Source organism: Leguminivora glycinivorella, chromosome 13, assembly GCF_023078275.1.
Source record: "Leguminivora glycinivorella isolate SPB_JAAS2020 chromosome 13, LegGlyc_1.1, whole genome shotgun sequence".
Classification (NCBI taxonomy): Eukaryota; Metazoa; Arthropoda; class Insecta; order Lepidoptera; family Tortricidae; genus Leguminivora; species Leguminivora glycinivorella.
Genome location: NC_062983.1, coordinates 6060996 through 6082032, shown reverse-complemented (window position 1 = coordinate 6082032; position 21037 = coordinate 6060996). Strand labels below are relative to the sequence as shown.

General features: G+C 38.2%; 3 protein-coding genes across 4 annotated transcripts in view; 1 reads left to right on the top strand and 2 right to left on the bottom strand.

Moving 5' to 3' along the window:
• LOC125232369 (homeobox protein prospero) overlaps nucleotides 1-21037 on the top strand; it is a 147866-nt gene that overhangs the window by 26418 nt on the left and 100411 nt on the right. The gene's annotated exons all lie outside the window — the stretch shown is intronic.
• On the bottom strand, nucleotides 6400-9027 carry LOC125232370. The gene is made up of 2 exons (XM_048138008.1): nucleotides 7298-9027; nucleotides 6400-6524 (listed from the first exon to the last, which is right to left on the bottom strand). Exon 1 carries the CDS (start codon nucleotides 8954-8956, stop codon nucleotides 7358-7360), a length of 1599 nt encoding a protein of 532 aa, XP_047993965.1. The 5' UTR covers nucleotides 8957-9027; the 3' UTR covers nucleotides 6400-6524; nucleotides 7298-7357.
• LOC125232371 lies at nucleotides 11580-14663 on the bottom strand. Its single transcript, XM_048138009.1, has 3 exons — nucleotides 14456-14663; nucleotides 14246-14358; nucleotides 11580-13018 (listed from the first exon to the last, which is right to left on the bottom strand). Exon 3 carries the CDS (start codon nucleotides 12982-12984, stop codon nucleotides 11626-11628), a length of 1359 nt encoding a protein of 452 aa, XP_047993966.1. The 5' UTR covers nucleotides 12985-13018; nucleotides 14246-14358; nucleotides 14456-14663; the 3' UTR covers nucleotides 11580-11625.

Sequence of the window (21037 nt, the reverse complement as noted above, 5' to 3'; positions counted from 1 at the left end):
TGCCTACCCCTTTATGGGATACAGGCGTGATTACGTATGTATGTATCATTCACATTAGTTATTTAAATCAAACATTGCATGTCCATAGCATTCGTTTGGTATTAAGATTTGGTGACAACCCTAGACAGTTTCTTACCCTAAATTGTTGACAACACGAGAGATTAGGGTGATCTAGATTGCTGTTTTTGTGATTTTTACACACAATTACGTTTTATTACAGTTAATCTAACTGTAGAAGTTAAATATTTTGGTCAATCAAAAAATTATGCAATTTTTACCCTTGTTTTCTTCTGTTATTTTTTAAAATTTTAGTATCGTAATAGTTTATTCGAAATAAAAGGACCTTATACTTTAACGAACTATGTAGATACGAAAAAAAAACTTTAAATACCCTTACTTATGTGATTCTAATGATTCCAAGACGATTCGATCTGTAACCCAATTTTATACCTCTACTTCCGGAGAAAGTATTTTATCTAAAATAAATCTTTATTTTAACCCTTTCACCTTTCACTTCGTTTCTATGAGAGTAATCTTAACCCTTAGTTTGATAGTTTCATATCATTAATAATAAAGTGAAAGTTCTTAGTTTATCAACCATCAAATATTAAAGTAGCTTTTTTTACATAGAACTTCACCCTAGAACACAAATTTCGATTTTTTTACGTTCTTTTCTACCTGTACCTATCATGTATACATCATTAAATAGGTTAGACTCATCATCATCATCATGCTCATCATCATCACGTCAGCCCTTTATCGCCCACTGCTGAGCATAGGCCTCTCTTCTAGTACGCCATGTATGAAGCAGCCGGAAATTGTCGCGGAGATGCCCTGAGCTAGTCTCATTCAGCTGTAATTGCGTAGCCTGCAATTTTGCGGATGTCGAATACCGTAGCCATCTTTTTTCGTGCCAACGAGTCACTCCATTACCGGCTAAACTCATATGATTAAAACTAGGTTAAAAATAATATAAATACTATCAAATCTATCAATACCAAAATAGATATGATACAAATACATATACTACAAATACCCAATGGTCGACAAAGCTTTAATCAGCCGCTAAGCAAAAAGCCGACGTGTCAAAAAATGGCTAAACAAAACCACAATGGCCACATTACAAGATCATAAAAACGCGAACAAAAAAACAAAAGGCATAATAGAAACAAAAACATGCTGGGAAAGTTTCGCGTGTGTGTTACATGCCGCTAGGGATGTTCCGGTCAGTGGTGGAACGGGAAACATTTTTTAATATTTCAGAAAAAAATTATATTCCAATAAGGCCAAGTTACCCTTTGGGTTGGAAGGTCAGATGCAGTCGCTTTCGTAAAACTAGTGCCTACGCCAAGCCTTGGGATTAGTTGTCAAAGCGGACCCCAGGCTCCCATGAGCCGTGGCAAATGCCGGGATAATGCAAGAAGGATGATGATTTCGGAAATATTTTGGTGAAAATCTTTATCTAGACCTATCCCCATAATTAACACAGAGAACAACATAAATACCCTTACCGGGATTCGTACCCAGATAGGAACATCGGCTTCGCATGACAGTACCCATATTAGTATTTTGTTCAAAATCAAGAGAGGAACTTCCGTCGGATTATCCGCGTCGTGACTAAAATGACCGCCTTCTGAATCTGACCCTTGATCAAAGAATTCAAAGATGTTGCTCTGCGCTAGATCGTTCACTGAAATGAGAATCGGGAAGTTCTCGACGGGAGCAGTCGAATCAATTCCACATTACGGTTATCTCCGCAATCTAGGAACGTTGGTCGAGACTTTTCTGGGATTGTTCGTTGATATAACAATCAGGGTCGTCGAATCAACATCCCACATGTCGGTGATCGCGTTTCGTGAGCCAAAAACTTACTGAACGTGTCCTCGGCTTTCGCGAAACTCTCATCATGAGGGATGAGCTAGACTACTAACCGCATATAATATGTAATTAGGATGTAGTACACTGGGTAGTTTTTTCTAGAATTGTCTAGAATCTGTGAAAATTATAACACATGAAGCACATCCCTACCAAAGACGGGTTCCGAGAGACAATCCTCTTAATCAGAAACAGACATTGTGCGGAACGGGGCCACGCGTGCTGATTAGTCGAGTCGTCGCTATTGTTGCTGACTGTACCGATTACTGAGGTACTAATCATTTATTTTACATATTATAATATTTTAAAATACATACATACAATCACGCCTGTATCCCATAAAGGGGTAGGCAGAGGACATGAACTACTCAAGTTTCAGTGCCACTCTTGGCAAAAAGGGGTTGAAAAAAAAATTGTGACATTGCAGTGACAGGTTGCCAGCCTCTCGCCTACGCCACAATTTAACCCATATCCCACAGTCGATTTCTACGACACCCACGGGAAGAAAGGGGGTGGTGAAATTCTTAACCCGTCACCACACGGCCACCAATCTTTTAACATCTGCTTGTAAAACAGATATCTAAATTACGAACTCAATCTTCTACGTAGGAAATCTAACAAAGTTTTGCTTATGTTGTCTGACAAATTAATTGGCTGTTTATTTTTATATTATGTACATATATTATGGACAGTAATAATCACAATTTCTTTTTCCTAGAAGATAATTGAAATTATGAATGAATGAGACTTTATTCGAAACACATTTACAACAACATCAAAGTATAGCTTAAATCTAGGAAAATGAATGAAGTTACATTTTTAAATATGAGGGTGGTTTCAAAGTAGGCTTAAAAAGGAAAATGATAACACTCAGCATTTGTAACACTCAGCGCGGCACATTGATAGTGTTACGACGCTGATTTTCAGTGTACCCAGTGACACTTAGAACAAACACATAACAACACAAAACGTAAAAAGCAGAGCAAAACAGAAACAGTATACATTATAATGAACAGCTGATAGTTGTATGAAAACTGATATATATACATATTTATATATATTACTACTAATAAATACATATATAGTTAAATAATATAATATATACACAATTACATATTTTATTTCGTGTAAAACTGAAATTTAATCTATTATGTTACTACAGATTTCAATTATAAATATCTAATACTTAGATTGTTTATTTATCTCATATGAGTCTTATGTAACTACGTCGAAACTAGGTATTTATAATAACTAAGCAGATGTTATGTCATCGGACGGATTTCAAAACAAATATGAAAACATAATTCTTAGAACAAATTAAACAATTATCTTCATAGAAAACATAACACAATCAAACACAGAACTCTCTCTGACATAAATCAGAACTCTATAAATATTCTGTATCTACTACAATACCAGTCAAGCCAGACCAAGCCACACCAGCCATAAGCCATACCACAGGTCACCTACAAAGCCTCACAAAGTAAACCCCCACATGACAAACACATGAAGAACATCATCTCAAAAGACAAACGCACTCAAAGGCCTACAGCGACTAATTAAAAATAAATCACTAAAGACAAAGGCTTTCGTTTTATTGCGCAAAAAAGAAAAAACCGCAAAAAAACACAATAAAGACAATGTAAACAAGTTAGGGTACTTGAGTGCCTCATTATGAGCAGATGCGGCATTAGTGTTTGAGCTGCCTCAACCATGCCATGAGCCACGGATGGCTGAAACAAAAGACATTAGTTGAGGCTTTGTGTAACCTATTTTGTAGTGAGTTGATTAATTAAGATATTGTTTTAATGAGGATGTTAGATGGCTATGGCTGATGGATTCATCATTTAAAATACAGATATTTAGAGGATTACTTGTAGCACTTCTAAAGCGTATACGTTTAACCTTTGCCAGATTGGATTCGACCAATTAGGTGTTTGAAAAATGTGTATGGAAGCAAAAATTTGGAGTTTTTTTGTAGTGAGTTTGTGCTTAATTAAGATATTGTTTTAATGATATGGCTTAGTTAATGATGCCATTGTGCGATTATCATTTAAAATATAGATATTTCTTCTGTGATACAGTTTATAACTAGGTAGGTAGTACAGGGGCCACCGTTCACCTTTATTGTAAACATAATTAAGATAATGTGTCTTAAGAACTGTTGTAACAAATTATACATGTACAACACTTGTGTTCGATATTTTTTTTTACACTTTTAAGCTTTGCAAAGAAGATTCTAAAACTTGGTGTTTGAAAAATCTGAACGGGTTGTTTCATAATTTAATATACAGAATTTTAGAGCCTTGCTTGTATAACAGTTGTAACATTCGAGGAGATAATATGTTCTAAGGCGTATTTTTTGACATTTGCGAAGATAAGATTAGACCAATTAGGTGTTTGAGTTTGAAAAATCTGGACCTATACTATGTATAAGTAGCAGATCTACCTATAAAGAAGTTGTGCATGAAAGTTATTTTAATACAAGTGCCGGAGCCTTTATAAGTAGTATGGCATAAGGAAAATTATTTTCGAATTACATTATATCATATTGTATGCGTCTGAATATGCCTCGTATGTACGAGGCATATTCACTACTCATAAAGGCAAAACATCAAAATAAACTAGACTTCCAATTTAGGTTCTTCTTTCCCAAGTGCCCATTGTCATTCCATATTAGTTTTCCATGCCTACACTTATCTCGAAATTTGTGCCTGGCCTGCTGGCCTAGCCGAGTTAACAATCTTTAACGCTACGTGTCGATTGAAACTCAATCTGTCTCTGTCACGCCACTACAGAAGAGGGATAGGGAGAGCTAGCTACGATTCGTTTTCGAAGTGTAAGTTTGGACGTTGGCTAGGTATCTAGCCTCAGATCGAATGATTCTTTTGTTTTAGACAACGGGCCCCGAGTGTGTTTTGTTTTCCCAAAAAAGATTCTTCATATGTTTCAGTTATTGTTACTTACTTTGGGTTCCGTCGGTTCCATGGCTTTGGTATTGTAAGCTTTATAAGCTTAAATTTATTTATTTATCAGTATTTCCGGACCGATACGACCTTCCAACCTTCAAGAAAAAAGCGTAGGTACACCAAAGTTTAATTCATTTTTAAAATATGGATAAATGTATTAAAAATGCTTGCATTTCGCCAATGTATTTACGTGCAGATTTAAAATACCTTGCTCAATAAAAACCCACAACAACACGATGAAATGGATAGGAAATTTCCAGGAAATTCGAATTATGTATTACCTAGTTAAAAGTCGTAAGTCAATGCGGGGCGTGGCCTGAGCGGTAGCGGAAACGAGCGGATACGGAAAGTAGAAAGAAAGGGCACAAAATGTCTAGAGGCGACATTTTGTGCCCTTTATTTCTTTTACTTAATAAGTTCTTTAGGAAAGATAAATGATAGTTCTTTAGTAATTCATGTTCAGTACCAGGGATAGGCGCTGACATTCGACATGTGTCGATTTTTGAATTGAGAACACAAGAATTGGCCGTTCGAAAGTCCTAGCATTATGTCGTATTCCACCACAGAATTACAATTAAACCAGAATGAGTAGTTAGGTCAAAAAGTGTGTCCACATGAGAGGTCATTGTTTGGGCTGTTGTCCCTCTCGCACTTACTGACAATGTCAACATTATTCAGTGACGTCATCACTGTCATACATTGGGGATACCAGTCAATTTTCAAAGTTACTACCAAATCTACTAATACCCATTTGAACATATTTTTTAATTATACAAATCTTTGATTTATTGGCATCAAAATAATTACATTACAGTTATTTTCCAATTCTTTGAAATATATCGAAACCCTAGTTTGAATATAACACTAAAATAATATAAGAAGTTATAAAGTCAGATAATATACAGATAAAAATACTACTACTATGGTAACCTCATTAACACTGGCCACACGTGCGAGAGGGACACCAGCCCAAACAATGCCCTCTCATGTGGACCGTTTTCGCTAGTCCGATACGATCAACTTTGTGTCTCAGTGATAAGGTTCAATTTAGTATGATAAAAAATGTGATTCCACAATCTAGTTTAATAATTCTAAATCTATGTATTCCACAGACTTTCGAACGGCGAATTCATGCGTTCGAGATTCAAAAATCGGTTCCATGTGGTTCCACCTTGTCACTTTAAACAAGGTTTAAATTAGAATGCAGAAAAATATTCGTTGTTCAAGTTTAACTGTGACTTTCACAATTCGGCGTCGAGCACTAGGTATTAAAGGAAAAAAATGCTAAACATTTTTTCTTATACTAGTAAGAAAACCTTTGATATTATTATTATGCCTATACAATCTTCTTTTTTTTTATTATTATTATAAATGGGCTTACTCTTGACCACAGACTAGCCAAAGGCAAAGACGTGGCCTACGATGGAGTGAGCTCGCCCAGAAGATGTGGCCGACTCTCCCCCAACCACGTACGGTATATAAATAAGACCGTAAAAGGGGAAAGGCGGCCACTAATATATTAATGTGGGGGTGTAGGGGTAACAGAATGCTTAGCATACATACCTTCATCTCCTATGAAGGATTCTTTGTCCTCGCTCTCTCTGATCCACTTCTCCTGGGCCAGGGGAGCTTCAATCTGCTTCGCTTTACTTATGGCGGCTAGTTGTATACCACCGAGATCTGTGGGTTTAATTGCTCATGAATATGGTATTCTCATACAACCATCACCTACTATACATATACGATTATCTCTACAGCAAAGGAGAACCATCTTACCCGGCCAGACGAAGGTTCAAAGGACCCCCCCGCGGGGAGTCCGCCGACACATCAAAGGTCGGATAACTCGGACGCCTAACATCCGAGCCGAGGTATACTGCCGCACATCGACACACCTCTAGCCGGGCTGCCGAAGCCGCCACGGCTCTCGCACGCTGGGGCACGTCAAGTCTACCCAGGTGGAGTTGAAAGCTGAGAGCTGGGGCACGTCAAGTCTTACCCAGACAGAGTCTTACCCAGACAGAGTTGAGAGCTGGGGCACGTCAAGTCTTACCCAGACAGAGTTGAGAGCTGGGGCACGTCAAGTCTTACCCAGACAGAGTTGAGAGCTGGGGCACGTCAAGTCTTACCCAGACAGAGTTGAGAGCTGGGGCACGTCAAGTCTTACCCAGACAGAGAAACCTAGTCTGCCTTACCTAAGATGGTCTCAGGAATAGCTTCCACGGCAGGTTCCGTGGCAAGCTAAACTCATACGAACTTACTGTTCTTCTATTAAGGAGATCATTGCATAGAGAAACCATACCACCACTGCGAGCACCAAGTAACATAAAATACTTAGCTTTAGACGACTCAGGACAGCTGTGGGCTTCCTCACTGTATCTTACACTTTCATGCACTCGCACGCTTCGCGCCATACCGGGTTTAACCTTACTACTTGCCACGTTGGAATAACTTACCACAGTTCCACCCACGAGGGCGCTGTTCAGTGTTGCCGCTAGGAAATTCGTATTGTGGCATTAGATATTCGCGCCTGTCGCGACACACCCCGCCTCAGGCAGCAGCACGGCGACTAAATTGCTGGTCCATTCCTTGATCTTCTCAAGGGCTCGGAGAGCTGCCGCTCTCTTAGGTCTTGATTCTTCGTGTTGTCCTTCTGGCGTAACTTCCTCTAGGTGGTGTGACTCGGGATCATTCTGGTCGTAAAACTCGAGGTCGACGACCGCGAGTGGCTCTGGTTCGGACATAGACTTAGGCTTAGGCTCGTTTAACTCACTAGACATAAACTCAACCGCTTGTTTAGAGGAACACTTTCCCTCTACTGGCGAGGCATGAGGCTGTACTTCTTCTTGCTGATCTCTAACTTCATGAGTGAATCTCTGCTCAGATGAAGGCTCAGCAACGTCGTTGAGGGATTCCACTGTCTGGTCATCCTTGCCTGATGGACGTGGAAGATCAGGAAGCTGCACCGGTTCTTCAACACTTTCGTCATAAGATGATGTTTGTTTGCACTGCTCTTCTCCATCTTCGATCTCTAGCGGGTAGAGATGCGCGATAGATCTTGTATACTCTGTATCTCCTACTCGTACCTTGGCGACCCTACATAAACCGTCGGCGCCTTCCTTTAAAGATACTATTTTCCCAACTTTCCAATTTATCCTGTTCTTCGTGTCACCTTTAATCTGCACGATTTGACCTATCTTAGGTGCTAACTTTGATGTTACTCTAGGTTCTTTAGGATGGTGGGAATATCTTTCTCTCAAATTTAGGAGATACCGGTTCTCAAACATCTCTTTAAATTCTCGTAGAATTATCCGTGCTTTCTTCCAACCTTTAATTAAGTGGTCCTTAGTCACCGTCCCTTGCGACGTTGTAGGATCCTTATCTGAAGTTTCCATAATGATACACTTTCCCATGGTAAGAAAGTCTGAAGGTTTTAGTACATGATCCGGCTCTGAATCTACGTAAGTTAAGGGTCTTGTGTTAAGAACTGCTTCTATTTCTTTCACCGCTGTTACTAGCTGGGTGTCATTCAACAAATGTTTCTGTAATGTTTTCTTCATACAGTTTTTAACTAAACCAACTAATCTCTCATAGAATCCTCCATGCCATGGTGCTAATTGTGGTATAAATTTCCATTTTATCTCTTTCTCTACGCAGTATGGGTTCTGAAGAATCTCTGAGAGTAACTTGTAGTGAGCCGCATTATCAGACGTTATTAAGGTAGGTACACCTCTTGCTGAAATCATTCTACGTAAGGCCATTAAACCTTCTTCCGCAGTTAAGTCCTTTACAACTTCTAAGTGAATGGCTCTTACGGCTAAGCATGTGTAGAGGCTAATCCACCTTTTACAATTGCCATTCCCATTGTTAACTAGAAGTGGTCCCAGATAGTCGGTACCAACGTATGTGAATGGAGAGCTATAATTGACCCTCTCTTTTGGTAACGCAGGAGTTTCCGGTAGTTTATATGGCCCTCCGTCATGCTTCATACATTCGGAGCACTTCCTCAAAATCTTCTGAACTTGGCTTCTTCCTTGTGGTATCCAGTAAGTTTCCCTTATCTTGTCTAGCGTGTGACTTACTCCAACATGCTTATTTTCTTGATGAGTCTTCATTATAATTTCGTTGGTGAAATCTGAATCTTTCGGTATAAGTATAGGGTAGCGTTTATCAAATGACCAGTCTGCGTGTTTCATAGGACCTTTACACCTCAGTAACTCATCTATGTCTTTAAATACGCCTAAATTCAAACTTAGACTAGTTACCTTTCCTTCTACCTCTAGAGGAAAGTATTCAGCTTGAATTTCTTTCAAATTTAGTAACTGATCCGGCATCTGATCATTGTCTTGACTCGCTACTTCCTTTGTAGTTGTACTCTCCTCCGTTTCCATCGGACTAACATTGTGTATGTCTGGATCAACTATTTCAATCAGTTCTTCGTCTTCTTGGATCCCAAGACCCTCCCCAATCAAGAGAGAACTGGTTGGTCCACCGCCAGAAGTTGTTGGCCACGTCTTCGGATCTTGAACTATAAATTGTGGACCACTCAGCCATTTCTCCCTGTCCTCTCTTGAACAGGTGGGTCTGGTGCCGACGTCAGCTGGATTTAGGTCTGTTGGAAGGTATCTGATCTCCAGATCTTTATTTGTTTCGATCTCTTCTATCCGCCTGGCAACGAAGGGTGGCAATAGCTTGTCAGATTTGCACCATTCTATGACGATCTGGCTGTCGGTCCATAAGACTTGCCTTACTATCTTCTGCTGGAGAAACTTAAGAACAAACTTTATCAGTCTACTGCCAATCAGTACTCCTAAAAGTTCAAGACGGGGTATCTTGAGACTCTCCTGATCCTTTATTGGTATCAGACGGGATTTACCAATAATGAAGCTTTTCTCCGAGCCGCAAACTAAAAAGACTGATGCTGCATAAGCCTGTAGAGAGGCATCGGTGAAACAGTGTAGTTGGTAGCCTTTTCCCACTGGTGTCTTCATGTAGCATCTGTCCACCGACACCTTCCTAATGGCTTCTAAGTTCTGTCGGATCTTGTTCCATTCTTCCGTTAGTTCGCTTGATAATGGTGAGTCCCATGACACTCCAGCTTTCCAAAGCTCTTGTAAAAAGAGTTTACATGATAGGGTATAAGGTACTGCATAACCACATGGATCGTAGATTGATGCAATAGTTTTCAGTATTCCTCTTTTCGTGACAGCTTCTTCTTGTAAGTTAGGTTTCAACTGGAGAGTATCCTTTTTGATGTCCCATTCCAAACCAAGTACCTTTACTTTATCTTCTTTACATGTATCAGAGACTTTCTTCATAAATTCCCTAGAATTCGAACTCCAATCCCTGAGTGACATTGAAATGTCTTGAAAAGATCCTTTTAGATTTTTGTAGAGTTTCATCGCCTCATCCGTAGTGTCGGTACCCGAAACAAAGTTATCCACATATATGTCTTTTGCTTTCTGTCTGACTTGCTGATCTTCTGCGTTGGACAGGTGGTGCTTAATAGTCGCATTAAGCAAAAACGGTGATGAAATGACGCCAAATGGAACTCTACAAAACCTAAGGTATAGTAGGTTGTCTTGAGATACCGGTTTAGAGGTATCTTTGAGCCACAAGAATCTGGTTACATCACGATCCTTCTCGTGTAACGCCATCTGTAAAAACGCCTTTTCAATATCTGAGGTTAAACCTATCCGATGAGTTCTAAATTTTATAAGTAAGCCAGTGAGGTCTTCTAACATGAGTGGTCCTCTGTACAAACATTCGTTCAGACTCTTGGTGTCTTTGCTACTCTTAGAGCTAGCATCATAAACTATTCTCATAGGTTTTCCTCGGTGACGTACTCCATGGAAAGGTAAGTAGTGAACGACGTTACCCGTTGACGTTCTTGAAGTAGGTACAACTTCTATTATACCTTTATCTAATTGTTCTTTAAACGTATCGCTGTATGCTAATAACGTATCTTGATCCATACGCTTCAATAAGCTTGATAAACGACCAAAAGCCATTCCAAAATTATTAGGTAAATCCGGTGGATAAGTTATCCAAGGCCAGCTTACCGTGTAACGATTATTTAATTTTAAAGTTGTATCATTAAAATATTTGATGGCTTCTTCTTCTCTAGTTGCTCTTGGGGAATCACTAATACCTATACATTCTAGTTCCCAAAGGCTCTTTATGTCTCCATTACAAAGAGGTGGATCTGGCTGATGAAGCTTCGTTTCAATGCAAGTCTGAGTGTAAGTCACTACGTACGACTCGTCTCTAAGCTGTGGTTCTGCTCTACCACTAATTATCCAACCAAGTGCAGAGTCGATTAGAAACAAATTGCTATCCAGTTGTACCTTTTTCTCGTAAGTTATGTTGCAGTAATATTCGTTTCCAACCAAGATCTGTACAGGTCCGCTTAGCGACCCGTCGTCCGCTAGTGTATATGACTCCGGTAAGTTCTTCATCTTGACATTAGGTATATAACCTCTGGAGATATGCTCTACGCAGTTAGCCTGTATTACTATGTTCTTGTTTGTTCTAGATAGTAGATGAAGGGTGACTATTGGGCTATGTATCTCTCTGGGAGGATCGTCGCCGAAGGTGATTACTACTAGATGACTCTCTTCTTCGACGGGAAGTTTTAATTCCTTTGCAGTCCGGAATGTTACATAAGAGCGTTGGGAACCTGGATCTAAAAGAAGCCTATATTTAAATTGTTTATTCTTATCATCTATGTGGCTTGCATAAACTGTTGCCGTTTGGAGTGCTGTGATTCCCTCTTCTAGAACCGTCAGGACTGACTCTTCTCCGTTGTATCCTTCTGAAAATTTAAAGGACATAATGCTCTATTATGCGGTACTTCTCCTTTACAACGGGCACACCTTCTCTTTCTCCAGCAAGCATTTGCTACGTGATTCTTACTGAAGCAGATGTAGCATCGTCCTGCAAGTCGTTTCTTCCTTTCTGCTAAAGTAGATGCTTCAGGGCAACTATCATTATAATGGCCCCCTTCGCAAAATATACACACCAATCCCTTCTTAGCCCCTGGAGTACTTCGCTGAGTTTCTGCCTGATCTTTGTTTGAAGTTGAAGTTTGGTTTGGTCTGTTTCCTTTATTGTCATATTTCTTGAAACCCTTAAACTTCTTTAGTACCGGTCTCTTATCAAAGCGTCCCTGATGGTTTTGTTTACTCTGGTTACTGTGTTGTAGTTGGGACTGGTTTGCGTATCTCGCACGTTTTGCATTCACATGAAGAGTCCCGACCGTACTAGCTTCTGTCTCTTGAGGGCGTTTCCTACCCGATATCCTTTCCGCGTCCTCTTTGGCAGTGATGATTTTATCCAGGTGGCTTCTCAGTTCTTGAATGGAATCATCCTTAACTTTAAGTTTTATTTCGTATACTAGATCAGAAGGAAACTTCTCTAGTAGCATGAAGCGCAGATGGTTGTGGTTAATGTTCTCACCTAGTGATTCTAAAATCTTAAGATTCCTTTCGATTTCGTTGAAAGTCCTTCTATAGTCATCCGCACTGCCTTTGGCCATCTTAATTTTATATAATGTTGCATAGTGCGCGTCTATAAGATGTGAAGTTTTCCCGAACCTTTCCTTCAGTATCGTAACGGCAATAGCATAGTTGGTGCTTGTAGTCGCTAGACCGTCAATGACTTTTTTGGCATCTCCCGTGACTGAAGTCTTAAGATAAGAAAGCTTGTCAACATCCGGCAGGATCCTTGCATCGATGTTGCTTCTGAAGGCATCCCAAAATTCATACCACGCCAGTACATCCCCATTATACACCGGCAGCTGGAGCTTAGGAAGTCTGCACGAGGAGTTCGCTTCAGTCAGCTTCTCTGATGGTTTGCTTGATGTAGATATCTGGTCAATCTTCACCTTAAGTTCAGCTAAAGTCTCCTCTGCTTGAAGTTGAAGTCCACTTATCAAGCAGATTTCATCAGATGCGGGTGTCGAAGCCAGCCTAAAGTACTCCGTCAGGTCTCCGCTAAGTCTTTTCAGTGTTGCTTCTAATTTACTGTATGTGATCTGAGCCTGCACTAAATTTTCTAAATTAACAGTACCCGGAATTACTTCTAAGTCCGTTGTGAGTTTGTCGTTAATGAGCCTAAGCCTTGCTAAAAGAATGTCGTCCATTCTGTTGTTTGTCTAGACCGTAGTCTTGTCTAGCCTGTAACGCACAGAAACAAACCCGTTTAACCTTAATTCCCTAATAATATGAACGGTCACACCAATAAAGTAATTTAATATTTTAGGTTAATTAACTTTTAATAACTCCACATATTATTTATTTTAATAATCTCAAAGTATTGAAATTTAAATCCAACTAAAAATCTCTAAAATCCATTCAAGTTTGAAACTAAAGAAAGAAAAGTCGAAGTCATTTAAATTTAATTAATTAAAACAATTGACTTAATTATGAACAGATGTTTCTTTTATTTGAAATTATTATGAAAGGAAGTAAAATAATAAATTTATGATAGGCAACATAACATACACACTGACATACGAATGTGTAATCTTTGTTTATCATTTATAGATTACAGCAGCCTAAGTCATGTCAAAATCAGTAAGTGACGTTGACGTTTATACACTGGTACCACAATACAAAATCTTCTGTCACTAACTTAAGCTCGCTTGCAAAATGATGAAAGTTAACGTTTTTATTTTGTTTATTTGTTTGGTTTATTTATTTATTAACTTTTTATTTTTACTTCACTTGTTTGATAGTTAATTATTTAAAAATTATTTAGTTTTATTTCACTCATTTGTTTGTTTAATTATTGGAACACTTCACGAAACACTTATTTAATAGATCTAAAAACACTTAAATGTCACCACAATATCCTGTAAAGAAGATGTTAGCTTATATATACACACAGCACAATTGTTATTTTTATAAACTGCAAACCCAATCAGAAAGGAAGTAAGTTGTATTTCTAAACTTCCAATAAGATGCATGATGAAATAAAAATATACCTAACTATATATCTTAAGGACCCTAGAAAATGTTCAAAAAGGTCCTTTATAGACTGTGAAAATATTAAAATCCGCCATGTACATCCGATGTTCTAAACCGCGCTAATAAGAACCGTATTACCATGATGATAGGGTCCATTTTCATCTACTAAATATCACTTCGTTAATGTCTAGAAAGTTAAAATATTTTAATAAAAGAACGTAATAGACCCGTATTTCCATGGTGATCCTCATAAATATCGAAAGAAACTTCACTAAAATTAGATAATTTTCCTTGGTTGGTTGGACGTCCAAAGTTAGCCCAAACTTTGGACAACAATCATGGCCGCCGTCGCTCACTTCGAAGTAAATGACGATCGCATTCTCTTGTTTTAAAGAATTAAGTTGTATTGCTGCAATGTAGATGTTTAAAACTTACCGAGAAGTAGTCTTGTCCGGGTATTAAGTAGTCTTATCCGGGGGTTTGGCCAATTCCGATGTAAAAGTTGTTTGTCTTGTCCGGTGTGGTTGGCGGTGGCGAATTCACTGTACCTATGAACGTAAATGAACAAATTTTTGATGATCCAACTTATTTACACGCTCATCACTTCGTCGGTGCACTTTTTATTACAATATTTACAATGATTACCTGTATAATTTAAGGAACCTTCCTGTGGAACTCGCGACTGTTCAACGACCTTCCGCCAACGATTCAAAATGGACGGACGAGTACTGTACAACCTTCAATGTTGCCAAAGTCAACTTAATTCCCCCCCAAAATTTCGATAAAATATGAAACGAATTTCGGACTCTTATCGGTAATTCTCATAATAATTATATTGATTCCTTATAAATAGCCATACCATTGAGGTATATGTACTACGTACTAGAGGCGACGTTGCCAAGCGAAAACACTGCACATGCTGACAAATGCGCGGGGTGGGGGGAGCGGCCATTTACGCATAGAGTAGGTCTACCATCAGATGTGACACATTATTATATTCTGCCTAATGGGAATTTTACATTTAGTTAAAATACGGCTATTCTAGTCAAAATGATTTATTTATTTACAACTTAAACAATACAAAATAATATAATTGTACTGTACTTATTTTCTTCTTTAAAATACAATGAATGAACAATATGTGTGGTCAGTTGGTAACCAAGTTTCCTCAGCACAATTTTTGGATAAAGCGTATCCATTGTTCCCTTTTTTCATGACCAGGCCAAAGAAAACTGCAAAAAGTGAGCGTGCTACAAATACAATTTCACTCAAAAAATATTAACAATTTATAAAAAAATAAACTTTTTTAATATTATAGTAACATAATTCATGAAGTAGTAAGTAGTTACCTAATAATTTTCCAAATAGAAATATATTAGAATTATTTATATTAGAAATATTTCGCAAATATATTAGAGGTGAAACACATTAGTAGGAACAATGTAAATGGCACATCTGCGCGGTTAACTTTTTCTAGTCTATGATTGCGTCACCAAAATGGCGGCAGTCCGCTCCCGCTCGCGTGTTTGTAGAATATTCAATCTTAAAATATTATAGACGAGTTTTTTGTTTAATTTACCGATGAAATGTCACACCTTGACTTTTATTTGATTTTTTCGAGTGATTAGAACAATTTTTAAGCACACAAGAACGCATTATTCACGTGGATTGTAAATGAATCACGGCACATCACTGCACTGCAAGGGCCTGTAGACGACTGACAACGTTGCGGTCCATGGACCGCAGTGGGGTGTGTTAAAAATTCTCTTAGTAACGTCGCCTCTAGTACGTAGTACATATACCTCAATGAGCCATACACCCGAATTCTTAAAACTAAATTTATAATTCTAAAGTAAAAAGAAAACATACGAAGTAAAATATAGAGTTCAAACCCGTCTTTACTACGCGCATATTTCCTATAAGATACTTATTAGTTATTACGACTATTATTTGTCTTCTTATTATACTCCTATAAATCAGCCAATTTTTCAATATATTAAACAATTAATATGTCATAAAATTGAATAGGTTACCTACTTATATCTAGGCACAGCTTGTTATAACTTAATTGTCTAACCGTCTAATTGGAAAATTAGTTCTTGCATAAATTTTCCAAGTCGAATCCGTTTTGTAACCGATTTCTTCATCTTCTTTAGTTATCTTGATAATCCCGACAATCCGTACATTTCCGTCGATTTTGTGGGTAATCTTCTTAGTGTAGCAACACCTGCCCTCATCTGGCACCATTACTAGACGCCTTGCGTAGCCTATTCTTGCGGTTATGTTGGTAACACGAAGGCACTATTACACAATGGTATTTCTCTTAAAATTAAATTAATGAATATCATACTTGATAAATACAGACAAATGCTCCAATATTTTTTATTTATTTTTATCTCTGAATATTCTTCCTGATAATTTACAACTACATTCTAATTGTAAAATAAATCATAAATACATCCATAACGGAAACGTAATCGTTCTGTTTCCGGCCACCATGATGCAATTTCTTCAAGTTGGTACTCCGTACATTCCGTACAATTGATATTCCGCTTGTTACGCAAAATATAAAATATGACTTATTTACTCAAATTATCTTCAATTAATAAATACAAATGCCAGCCTCTTTATTTAAACGAGCCTAAATTAATGCCGAACCAGACTTCGTAAGAAAACACTTCAAACATATTCGCATAAAATAATATCTCGCAGCTTCTGTTACCAGTAGCGCCATCTATGATTTCTGTTAGTAAAGATGTCTGATTATATTGAAAATGTATGCCTTGCATTCTTTATTTATATTATAAGCCTTGATTCTTTATCTGCTGGATCCCAGCATTAACCACCATTGTGGCCGACTCTCCCCCAACCACGTACGGTATATAAATAAGACCGTAAAAGGGGAAAGGCGGCCACTAATATATTAATGTGGGGGTGTAGGGGTAACAGAATGCTTAGCATACATACCTTCATCTCCTATGAAGGATTCTTTGTCCTCGCTCTCTCTGATCCACTTCTCCTGGGCCAGGGGAGCTTCAATCTGCTTCGCTTTACTTATGGCGGCTAGTTGTATACCACCGAGATCTGTGGGTTTAATTGCTCATGAATATGGTATTCTCATACAACCATCACCTACTATACATATACGATTATCTCTACAGCAAAGGAGAACCATCTTACCCGGCCAGACGAAGGTTCAAAGGACCCCCCCCCGCGGGGAGTCCGCCGACACGTCAAAGGTCGGATAACTCGGACGCCTAACATCCGAGCCGAGGTATACTGCCGCACATCGACACACCTCTAGCCGGGCTGCCGAAGCCGCCACGGCTCTCGCACGCTGGGGCACGTCAAGTCTACCCAGGTGGAGTTGAAAGCTGGGGCACGTCAAGTCTTACCCAGACAGAGTTGAGAGCTGGGGCACGTCAAGTCTTACCCAGACAGAGTTGAGAGCTGGGGCACGTCAAGTCTTACCCAGACAGAGTTGAGAGCTGGGGCACGTCAAGTCTTACCCAGACAGAGTTGAGAGCTGGGGCACGTCAAGTCTTACCCAGACAGAGAAACCTAGTCTGCCTTACCTAAGATGGTCTCAGGAATAGCTTCCACGGCAGGTTCCGTGGCAAGCTAAACTCATACGAACTTACTGTTCTTCTATTAAGGAGATCATTGCATAGAGAAACCATACCACCACTGCGAGCACCAAGTAACATAAAATACTTAGCTTTAGACGACTCAGGACAGCTGTGGGCTTCCTCACTGTATCTTACACTTTCATGCACTCGCACGCTTCGCGCCATACCGGGTTTAACCTTACTACTTGCCACGTTGGAATAACTTACCACAGTTCCACCCACGAGGGCGCTGTTCAGTGTTGCCGCTAGGAAATTCGTATTGTGGCATTAGATATTCGCGCCTGTCGCGACAGAAGATGCCTGTTCACTCTTGATTTGAAGGTTGCCGGGTAGCCGCCGGCAAGGAATTCCACTGCCTTGCCTTAAGGTTGACTGGTAGAGAATGCCACATGGCATTAAGTTCGCCTTTTGTACATTAAGTTTGTCTTTTGTGCAATAAAGTTTAAATAAATTATAAATAAATTATGGAAACCATTTGAATTTGTACCCACAGATTATTTATTGAGATTTTTTTTTAATCCTCTTCGTTTTACTTTTTATTTAACTCCATACTTTAGCACGCACCAACAAAAATAAGTGGTCCACCAAGACCATGTCTAAACTTTCATTCCACGATAAAAGCCCACAGGATGTTCGCAGGACCATATCGCCACCACCATTCCCTACACCAAAGCAGTAAAAATCTGTCAAACCACTATAAGTACCACCTCAGGGTACAAACATTTTATGAAGACGCCTAGGTCAAGTCACACTGGTTATGAAGGTAAGTGCGCCAGTAATGGGACGGTTCCGGTAGTCACGGTAGGGCACGTGGGTAATATGTTCCGCTGCCGGTAGTAGATGTTATAAAGGTTTAATTACGTCTGGACAAAAGATGACTGGTTATTTAATTAAGTATGTATATATTTTTAACTTGTGCGACTTCCAATCCGGAGGTCGCGGGTTCGAAAAAAGCAATACATGCGATATTTGCCGGTCATTTTCGTGAAGGCAGGACTAAGCGGTAGCGGTTGGGAGGTCAGATGGCAGTCGCTTTCGTAAAAATAATGCCTACACCAAATCTTGGGATTAGTTGTCAAAGCGGACCCCAGGCTCCTATGAGCCGCGGCAAATGCCGGGATAACGCATGGAGGATGATGATGATATTTTTCAGTTCTATTGGCTTTTTTTAGGCTTCTAGTTAAAGTAAGATGCGTTGCACTATGTTTTGTATGATATTGTACCTATCTTTTGACGTTTAAAAAGAAAACAAAGTAGGGATTTATTTGTTACTTTAAAGAATATACCTAATTTAGACAAATACATAATTACGTAAAATGTGCAAAAACAAATTTTATCTAATTAAAAAAAACAATGGTATAGTTTAATTCAGAATTTTCTAAATACAGGTGTATTTCAATATACATACACACTATAAATAATAATAACTCTTAATATTAAATAATGTTTCTAATTAGTTCCTTCCAAAAACTTCAAAAATATAGATTGCAGTGTGGTACAACAAAGTGCCATTACATTAGAATAAAAAACCGGTATTAAAATACACAAAAAGCACACAAACCCTAATACAATATAAAAGAAATTGATAAGTGAGACCAAAGCAAATAGAAAATAATACCACTTGCCACTTTTTCGTATCTTATGACAGATCAGTTATCGCCTTTAATATTCCAGTGCATCGTAATTCGTAATACAGTCTCAAAATACAATTTATTCAAATTACAATCGAATTAAAAAAAACCGGAATCACACGATCAAAACATACAATACAATCCTTATACAATATAAAAAGGAAATAGCAAGTGGAAGCAAAGGATATGGCAAGTGATACCACTTGCCATTTTCTTCGTATCTTATGACAGATCGGTAATTATATGTTATCCGGCCTGTTGGCGCGTGCCGCGCGTCCGGTAGGCGTTCGATGCTCATTGGTGGCTTCTTTGTTACACATGTGAATGGAAAGAGGAGGAATATGTTATTTTCTTGAGGAATGTGGTCGCGATACATGATGGTTTTGCTTTTGTTTTACATTTTGCTGTTATAGGACGGGGATAGTCCGAAAAACCCTGCAAATGTTAAGTTTTAACTTTTACAAGAATATAAGAAAGTTCTAAATTCAAAAGCACAAAAATTTGCTAGGGATCCAGGAGGATAAATCATTACCAGGGTATGTAAAAAAAGGTTATTATATATAAAAGAATTTCCCGCTACCTCTCGAGGAAAATCTACATCTTATAATCACGTAATATTTAATTTTACAGTTATTTTACATCAGGGGCATTTTACCCAAACAGATATACACTTTTGTAACAAATAGTAAGAGATAATAACTTTACTCACTATACGATTTTTATTTTTTTTACGATTAATTGAAAATTAAATTAAAAATATTTAAATGTTTTCAAAAAGACACCTGATATATCACAATACAAGTATGTATATTATCCAATACAAAAATAAATGTACATATTTAAACATTCATAACGTACCACGGAACCGATTAAAAGGCCCTTACACTACGATTAAGGCCCACCAAATGTCACTATGTTCTCACCAGATGGGGTCCAAACTTAGGGGTTGAAATGACCTCCTAAATAAAGCACTAAGTGTGTATGGCCCACAAATGTACTTACACTTTTTTGCTTTTGAAGTTAAAGGGAATAATACTTATAAGAATTGTGCGATATTGATTCTTATTCGGAATAGTTATTGATTTTTTAGTTGACTGTCATTAGACCATGAGTTATCATGATGAATTTGGTTACATGTACATACATTGTTATGTAAGTATAAAATATTTTTTTGAAAAAAAAACACAGGTTCTTAAGCTTTTCCATTGGAAATATTTCATTCGTGAATGAGCTTATATTATGTCCACTTACATAGACTAACTTACAAGAGTTACAAGTTTATAAGTATTTAAAAAAAACAGGAAAAATAAAAATGATAATGGGCCATCTTAGGCGCCATTACCTTATTTTATTAGTAATATCACTACACAAAGAGTAAAAAATGCGAGGTTAAGTAATATTTTTCTGAAAATTCTAAACAGTGTTTAGGAAACATTAATTAGAGTATAGATAACTAGTCGGGCTAAAACTATGAATGGAACAACCCGATGAATAGAGTATAGTGGGGTGTGTTGACACCCATTCATATAATTAGTAAGCAGCGACCTTGATATAATTGACCGTGCAGCGCGAATATGTCACCGAATATGGATATGAATTTCGATTACATTCCAATTCGTTTGATAATTCATATCGATTATATTGTTTAGGGAAACGTTACTATTATTATACCTACCTAAAGTTACAATAAAATAGCAATTGACGCAAACGAATCGGAAACCTTAGTAGCTAATAACAACAAATAGTGGACCCAATTTCATCAAAGATGGCGAAGAACACTATCGACTAATTCAGCTTTCGAACAAAAAATACGAAATCTAAATCGGATCATCCGTTCGTAAGCTACGATTCTACAGGTAGACACGCACACAGACAACACGTCAAACTTATAACATACTGTTGTTTTTGGGTCGCCGGGGTTAAAAACAAAAGACAATCGCGTTATTCAAAGTTTTATTTATTTTTAA